General features: G+C 44.0%; 1 protein-coding gene across 4 annotated transcripts; it reads right to left on the bottom strand.

The window, feature by feature from the left end:
• Nucleotides 1-1,180: 1,180 nt before the first annotated feature.
• Nucleotides 1,181-6,600, bottom strand: C9H1orf162 (chromosome 9 C1orf162 homolog). Of its 4 annotated transcripts, none has more exons than XM_031680306.2 (8): nt 6,490-6,513; nt 6,291-6,371; nt 4,692-4,817; nt 4,470-4,517; nt 3,620-3,689; nt 2,240-2,334; nt 1,931-1,980; nt 1,181-1,684 (listed from the first exon to the last, which is right to left on the bottom strand). In XM_031680306.2, the coding sequence occupies exons 4-8, from the start codon at nt 4,504-4,506 to the stop codon at nt 1,523-1,525; spliced, it is 414 nt and encodes a 137-aa protein (XP_031536166.2). In that variant the 5' UTR covers nt 4,507-4,517; nt 4,692-4,817; nt 6,291-6,371; nt 6,490-6,513; the 3' UTR covers nt 1,181-1,522. The 4 variants fall into 4 exon arrangements, with proteins under 4 accessions (XP_031536166.2, XP_031536165.2, XP_072824124.1 ...); XM_031680305.2 differs by having other exon boundaries at nt 4,676-4,817; XM_072968023.1 differs by lacking the exon at nt 6,291-6,371 and having other exon boundaries at nt 4,676-4,817; nt 6,490-6,600.
• Nucleotides 6,601-8,875: the final 2,275 nt, after the last annotated feature.

Raw genomic sequence — 8,875 nt, forward strand, 5'->3', positions numbered from 1 at the left:
CTGGGGTGATACTCATCGCTGACTCCCCAGCGGAGATGGAGGGAGACGACTGATGAGTGAGTCTGGAGGTAGGAACCAGGCATGCGCACTCTGCTCTTCCTCTTCCTTTTTTAATCTCTTGGTGCAGCTTTCAAAGAGCCTGCGGTCTCTTCTGCAACTCCTGGGGTCAGCTGAGCGGCTGTTTTGGTTGTGGGGACTCTCCTGCTCTGTCAATCATGAAGAGCTCAGGGCTCTGAAGCCCACTTTGCTGCAGCCACAGTCTATGCTCTTACTCAGCTATGTTCGTAATAAAGACGGTAATTTTTCTCTATTTGCTGAGTCCTCTTATTTCTCAGTTGGTCTAGAATTCAGGTGGGGAATGGGAGCACCAGGTACTGAAAATCCTCAACAAGGTAAATGAACTTCAAAAGTTATAAAAAGGGTTTTTAAGGGAGAGCATAGCCTCTCCCATCCCTGCCTCTCAGTCCCTCAGTAGCCAAGCTCCCGTCCCCAGGGGCGATTACTAAGACCAGTTATTGGTGATTTCTCTCAGAGACATACATACATACAAACACAGGTGCACTCGGGTTACGCATGCGCACGCACGCGCACTCTACATGGATAGAGCGTATTCAGAATTGTCTTGGTTCCTGTTTATTGTTCCCATAGGAACTTAAGAGTAATCTGACCTAGTGAAAAATAATCTTATCGGTATTTTTACTGGGATCATCTATGGAGCTATCCATCGGGATTGAGGGCAGGAGTTAATATTTGGATAATCTTTAGTTCCCATATAGTGCTGTAATGTGTACCTCTTATGCTACAGCAAGGAGACGGACATCCACACTTGAGTAGTGCTTTAGCCAACAGGGACCTTGTATTTGTGCAAAGCCCTGGGATGTACAGAGGACTTTTGCATATGATATCTTATTTATTCTTACACTAAGAGATATGTGTTATTCTGTTTTCAAGACGAGGAAACTGAAACTTTCAAAGTTTAACGCACTTGCCCCAGTGAATGAAGGCAGCTAGTTAGTGACAGAGTTTGAGACCTGTGCCCCAATCGATCCTGAGTTAGTTCCGGAGTACAACAACGCCACTACCTCCATCAGGCTTTTCTGGCTGTGGGAGAGCTCTGTACCTCTGCAGGTGATGGGGACAGACACATCAATGATGGAAAAGGAGCCCACATTGCGGAGGGTTTGCTTTTATTTGTAATGGTCTCTAGACTCCTCCCAAGGTGACCAATGATGCTGAGGGAATGCTCTTTGTGCCCGGAGCTCTGCGCCACACAATTTGGAAGGGGACAAGGGAGGCAGTCTCAGCCCTCAAAAGGGCTCACAGGCTGTTGGACCAAGTGGGAGGGTCAGCAATCTTTTCTCAGGCCGGGAAAAAGACTGACCCTTGGTCTTCAAAATGGATGGCCGTTTTTTCAGATCACACCCAGACAACTCCGACGGTGGTTTGACCCAGGCTGTTGTCCAAAATTTGTTAAAAGGGAAGGTGATGTATGAAGACGAAGCTGAGATGAGAGGAATGGGACTCAAGCCTCAGTGGAAGGGGACGCTGAGTTTGTCACTTTAATTTGAGAGTAGACAATGGGGTCCAAGCCTGCAGAATGGTTCTCAGTCAGGTGATCGCTCTTTTCCTTTGAGATTTTGAAAGTCATGTTGGCATAGGTATGTGCCTCCTCTGGGGGTGAAAGCTGCAGAAGGAGGAGGAGGAGGAATGCGTGAGATCAATTTGGAGGAAGGTATCTCTTAGAAGCAAGTGCCTTTTAGAAGCAACTTGGAAGCTTTGGTCAGAGAAGACCCCAAGGAGATCAGAAGAACCCTTCAAAGAATCACTTGCCCGGTGCCCAGAGCAATAACACTAGTTGGTAGGGCATAACAGGGGGAAATTCCAATGGCAGCAGGCCTCCAGTGTCCCAGAAACAGCACGGTCATCTTACCTTGTCTGGAGGATCTGAGGGAAGATCCAGGGCCTGGGAATGGGAGTGACCTGCCACAAGTGCCAAGAAGAAGAGGGACAGTGTCACCAGTGGGGCCTGGAGGACTCAGAAGCCTCTCTCTTCAATCTTGGGAGACAGAATGGGGTTGGGGGAGGTGTTGGAGGTGGGAAGGGTGAAAGGTGGGGAGGGCAGGGGGAGGGTGAAGGTCTGCAGAGAGGGTGGGCTAGGCAGGTGTTATCCCCCCCTCCAAAGCTAACTCCATTCTTGATGGCAGAGAAAGAAAGAATGCCCCACCTCCTGGAGACTTACATTTTCTGTAGCTTTTTATGATGAGGAAGATGAGGGCCGTGAGCAGCAGTGTCAGGAGAACCCCAGCAAAAAAGGCCAAGACCAAATGTTCTTTGCTGTTTTGGCAAAGAAAGGGAGTAGGTGACCCTCTGGGCTTTCTGAAGGCCTTTCCCGAAGACCAGAGGGTCATCTTTCCCACCTACAGGTAAACCCCTGAAATAGCTTTCATATTGCTTAACTCCCACTCCTCCCCTTCCAGATCCAGCTGAGTCCTCAGTGAAAGCTGTGGGCTCTCTTCCCCCTCAAAAAATGTCCACAGGCCTGCATGTAGCCAATTTGATATACAAGCTTAGGGGATTCATGAATTTCTTGAGACTTGGGGGACCCCCAGGTTAAGAACCACGCTCTGAAGGGGAGGAATAAATTGGGAGATTGGGATTAGCGAATACACATTACTATATATATAAAATAGATAAACAACAAGGTCCTACTATAGAGCACAGGAAACTATATTCAATAGCTTATAATAACCTATAATGAAAGAGAATATGAAAAATAATATATATACACACATATATATAAAACTGAACCACTGTGCTGTGCACCAGAAACCAACACAACATTGTAAATCAACTGTAGTTCAATTAAAGAAAAAGAACCATTACAATAGCCAAGACATGGAAACAGCCTAAATGTCCATCAACAGGTGACTGGATAAAGAAGATGTGGTATATTTATACAATGGAATACTATTCAGCCATAAAAACCAACAACATAATGCAATTTGCAGCAACATGGATGTTCCTGGAGAATGTCATTCTAAGTGAGGTAAGCCAGAAAGAGAAAGAAAACTACCATATGAGATCACTCATATGTGGAACCTAAAAACAACAAAAGCAAAAAACAAAACAGAAGTAGACTCATGGACATAGAATACAAATTTGTGATTGCCAAGGGGGCGGGGGGTGGGAAGGGACAGACTGGGATTTCAAAATGTAGAATAGATAAACAAGATTATACTGTATAGCACAGAGACATAGATACAAGATCTTATAATAGCTCACAGTGAAAAAAAATGTTGACAATGAATATATGTATGTTCATGTATAACTGAAAAATTGGAAGACGGGATGGGGTTGGGGGAGGTGTTGGAGGTGGGACACAACATTGTAAAATGACTATAACTCAATAAAAAAAAGTTAGGAAAAAAAAATAAAAATAAAAACTCCCCCCAAAAGAAAGAGACCCATACTCGGACGGTAAGAAAGTGATTTAGTTCTTCCGCTGTTTCTGGTCCCATCTCTCCCGACCTCCCGCCCCAAGTCCCTACGGCAAAGCTGCCGACACAAAATCAAATGCCACGTGGTCCGAGATGAAGAGGGTGGGAGGACTGCCGCTTACTTGGGGTGGCCAGACAGGCAGGGTGCAGAGGTAACTGCCGGAGCCGCTGTGGACTGGGTGCTTTGTCTGTCTGTGAGAGAACACGAGGGGGATTAGCGCACCTGCCACGTGGCTCTCCAGCTTAAGGGTCCCCGCTGCCCCCGCACCGTATCTAGGAAACCAGTGGAAACTAACGACGGGAGCTACAGCTCCACAAAAGGAGAGAACATGGTTTCTTAGGTCCCAGGTCCCTTAACATGAACACTAGATCAGAAACTTCAACAACAATCCGCTACACAAATGAAAGAAGGGCCGAGTGTTTCTGCAGCCCCGTATGTCCCTTTGATAAAAGCACTGCAGGTCTCTCCCTCAAAGATTTTAATAAGACCCTACGGACACATGCTTCTTGGGACTTAAGCGGAGACTCTCAAGTCCAGGGAGTAGAGACCGAAAAGTGAACCCCAGAACTAGCGTTTCCTAAAGTCCTGGGGAATCTGACCTTGGAAACTGCTGCCTTTTTTGGTTCATTTTTTAAGGCAGCTAGTAACAGTGACTAGACAGAGGCAGCCTCAGTGAGCTTTCCTAACACCTGCACCACAAACAGAGGCACAGCGAGGGAAGTGATTCTCATAAACTGCCTAGATGCTCTAATATTGAGCACACAGACACCCTCCACCCAAAGCTGGAGGATCAGAGAGTTCCCTCTAGTTCCCCTTTTCATTCATCTTGGCATTGGATCCTGCATCGTGGTAAAATCTGATTCTTCCAACTTCGGAAATGTTTCATTACAGCCCTTCAGCACAGTTTCCGGTCATCCCAGTCCATTTCAACTCAGCAGTGAGGCAGGTAATGAGTTCTGTCCCGGACTTACTATTGTTGGATTCAGGTTTGGAAATACCGCTTCCCATGTCTCTGTCCCCTGAGGATTAAAAAAAAAAAATAGTACCTCCTAGAGAACTTGGAAAGGACAGGCAGCAGAGGGGCTAATTCTGAAACTGTAATCTTAATATAAGAGCAGTAGCATGGGGGAGAGGCAAGTGGTGGGTGGGTGTTCTAGTGAGATCAGGAGTCACACACTTTATAGTGTGAGTACCACAGCTCAGGAGGCAGTCCTCAGCTTTGTAGGTCCATAAGTTTGATCTTATTACGGCACCGAGAATCAAATGATTGCTCTGGAACTGACTCACAGCAACCAACCCACAGGAGACTGATGTATGAACTGGAATGACATAAGGAACACGTTGATGTTAACCAGTGCATTCTATCAGAACATATGAAAAAGCCAGTTAAAACCATAATATTGTCTGATAAACATTGAATTGAAGTAAGTATGAGAGACGCAGGATGGCTGATTTTAATACTGAGTGTCATCTGGGTCTGATGCATTCAATTCACTCTTTCCTGGAAATGCTGCATAAACTGACTAACTTGTTCTTCGAAGTCTTTCCTCCAGGTTGCATTGGACACTTCCATTTTGTTCACATATTATCTTTTCAAGTGTGGCAATGCCCTTATCTAAACTATGGTTCTGTTTGTTAAGCTTTCTGTATTTTCCCTCTTATTTATTTGTCCTAAGAAGCATGAAGTACCTAAAAGCAGAAAAGCAAAACTACCCAAACTCCCACTGCCCATTGTCAATATTCTAGTTGAACTTCCATGCATTTTTTAAAAAGCTAGTTGAAATACTTCTTCATATCTTCTTTTTTCACTAAGCTTTTTATCATAAACATTTCCCTATTTTATTAAAAGCTTTCTGTAAGTCTTTTTAGTGGTGATGTATCTTTCTGTTATAGCTATGTACTATAGCTTGCTTTGCTAGTTCCCTGCTTGTTGATAAAAATTACTCTCACTTTTATTTAAATAAAATAAAGTAATAAAACAATTTTAGGAGGCCACAATTTTGCTTCGTACTTGGACAAACTCAAGATAAGGATTTTTGGCTCTGCAATAGCTACTATAGTTTAAGATAATTTATTTAGACAATAAATGCCATCAATCATGTCTGTTTAATTGTTCAGCTCTCAAGAGCAAATCAATTTCCAAGTCTTGGACATGGGGGAGGGTTGGGAGAAGGACACCATGTACCAGTTACAGCAGTAAAAGTAACATTATCAAGTGCCTTATATCAGCCAAACTCTTTAAAAGCATGTAATTAAGGATAATAAAAAAAGTTGCCAATAGGGAAATTTGGTGAGAATTCTAAGCCATGAGACCGGAAAGCCCACTATCCATAGCGAATCAACCACGGTAACAATTTTTCTAGCACTTTTTGCTCCTTTTCTAATGTCAAAGTCAATGGTGCTTTTGTAGAGCACCTTAAAATATTTATATACTATTTTTTAAATATTGAAATACATGTTTGCACTAAACAGAGTACGAACATATCCTGTGAACTTGTACTGGGCCATACCATTGGGGAGGTAGAAGAGGAAAGGACCATGGTTTCTGTAAAACCTTAATCTTCCATGAGTGGTTCTGACTTTTACAACCACCCCCTAAAAATGTTAGCACAGCCACTGAAACAAAAGCTGGGCCCCCCACCCTGGAAGACAAAACCATCGCACACCACCACAGGGAAACAGTCACTTACAGATCCAGGCCAAGAAAACCAGGAAACACATTCTCTTTGAAAACAGCACCTCCAAATATTTGACAGAAACGTAAATTAAAACAGAAACAGTGCTATATATACCTTTTCACCTTTTTTCTGGCATTGGAGAGTCTTCCTGATTGTCAAAATCCACCAACTACATGCAGCTGTTCAAATACAACCCTTCCCCCACCACATAAAGTTAAAAAGAAAAAAAGAAGAAACCGCTAAAAATTAGATAACATTTTCTTTTGGTGATCATTCCATCTAGATTCAAAGCATGGAGGGTAAACAAATTTACCTTTTAAGAAAAAGTCCGGTCATGAGATGTTTGAGACTGAGCTTTTTACACACTGCTTCAGCCACCACCCCTTTTTTTCAGGATGATGAAACAATGGGTACTCCCACCACCACTGCCTCCATCAAGCTTCGTGTCGCAAAGATCCAGGGCAGACTTCCTCTTTGTGGCCAACATTATATATATATTTTTAACTCCATAAGTAGAGAATAGAACGGAGGGGAATAAGACAAGTTTTTTTTTTTCTTTTTTTTTGTCTTCCTTTCTCTTTGCTCGTTTTTCTTGCTAGATAATGCCTTTTTTTCCTTTTGTCTCTCTTCTTTATATTAGGGATTTTTTAAAAAAAATTTTCCCCTGGGTATTTATTTTTAAGAGATGAGTTTGTTTATCTATTTATCTATGGGGGGAGGTAATTAGATTTTATTCATTTAATTTTTAATGGTAATAACTGGGGATCAAACCTACAACCTCGTGCATGTTAAGCACATACTGAGCTATTGAGCTATAGCCTCCCCCCAACAGGTTTATTTCTAATTAAGCATTTACTGAGTATGTAACCACCATGCCAAATATTGGGGGGTCACAGTGGTATGACATTGTATTTGCCATCAAACCCCTTGCAGTCTCATTTATTCTAACCAGAGAGATGAGTTTGATAAAACAAAACAAAACAAAACCATGAAGAGCAAGTGCAGGCTGGACAGACTTTGGATGTTAAGATTATGGAGATCTTGTCAAAGGGAAGGTGAATTATTGACTTATAAACATTTATCCATAAAACAATATTAATAAATACACTCGCTAAGTGAACACAGTGGCCATGCAATGGGCTAAGCGCTGTGGGTATTTCAGGGATAAGGCAGAAAGCTCCTCCTGGGGCCTACGGTCTGACTGAGAAGAGAAATGACAAACAAGGAAACAACAGAGTCACCACGGACTGAGTTTGGGGCCATGGAGGACGGAAGCAGAGTGCCATGCTGGGGAGTCAACGATGGGAGAACGACTTCAGAGAAACTAGATGACCGGGGAGGGCCCGTCCAAGGAGCCATATTTACTCTGAGAACCAGAGGACAGGAAGGAGCTGGCCTGGCACAGAGCCTGGGAAGACAGTTTCAGGCAGAAGGCAGAGCAACTCGTGGGCCTGGAAGAAGGGAAGGGCTGGCAGAGCTGGCAGAGTCAGGCAAGGATTTTGTGTGATCAGGGAGACCTGGAGCTCGGGGCCTGGAGCGTGGGTGGGTTTGGATGAGCAGAGAAGGGACCACGTGAGGCGGGCCCAGGCACTTGTGATCTCACGTGTTATCATATCATGGTTCAGGAGTGCAGGCTTTGTAAACGGGGGAAGTAGAAAACAGTTGCATAGACAGATTTGAGATGGATTGTGGAGGTCTTTAAGTCCAAGCAAAACATACATTTTAAGCATTAATAAGGAACAATGGAAGGTTTTTGAATTGGGGTATAATATGATAAACACGGCCTTTAAGATAGATTATACCACATCAAACAAGATAAACTGTGGGTAAAGAAAGGGATGAGGAAGCAAGCTAGGGGAGTGTGGCAACATCTCAGGTATCTAATAAGGGTGCGAGCATCGGGAATGGGGAGGAGTCCCCAGGTGAAATAAGATGGGAAGTTATCAAACTTGCAACCAGGATACAGGGCGTGAAACAGCAGAATAAGTCAACAGTTACTTCAAGTGTTTGAATCTCAGTGGCTGAGAGAATTCATTTGTTCATTCACTCCAAAATCACTTATTGAACATTTACCATGTTCCATGTACTGAGTTCCAAGTTCTGAGGACCAAACGATGAGCAAAAGACAGCCTTCCGTGCAGGATCCCTGGTTGTGTATGCCTAAGACACGGGGAACCAGGGAAGGCTTCCTGGAGGAAAAAAGCCCAAATCTGCTGTGACTGGAGTTCCACTAGGTCAAGACGGGGCGGGGAGGGGGGATGATCAGATGGAAGAGAACATTAAAATTCAAAACCCCTGTGCCAGAAAGGAGAGTAGGAAGTCCAAAAACAAACAAACAAAAAGGCTGGTGTGAAAGACCTAGGAAGCTTTTGAGGAGGTGCTGGAGTGTTGGGGGCACGCGCAGCAGGCTGGGGGTGGAGTTTGAGAGCCAGGAAGTGGCCAGCTCCCTCAGAGCTTTTGTTTTTATGACAAAAGAAGTGGGCTTACCTACACTGAAGGTACTAAACAATGGCGACGTGCTCAGAATTGCTTTCTGAAAAAATCTCTAAAACTGGGGGAGAGAGAACAGACTGGAAGGCAGCTGGAATAGCTGTGAAAAGACTGGTCAAGAGATCATTATGGTGATCCCGTCGAGGGGTAACAGTAGCTGGGACTAGGCTGGTAGCCGCAGAGAGATGGAGATGTAACTGAATTTGAGA

This window comes from Vicugna pacos, chromosome 9 (genome assembly GCF_048564905.1).
Source record: "Vicugna pacos chromosome 9, VicPac4, whole genome shotgun sequence".
Classification (NCBI taxonomy): Eukaryota; Metazoa; Chordata; class Mammalia; order Artiodactyla; family Camelidae; genus Vicugna; species Vicugna pacos.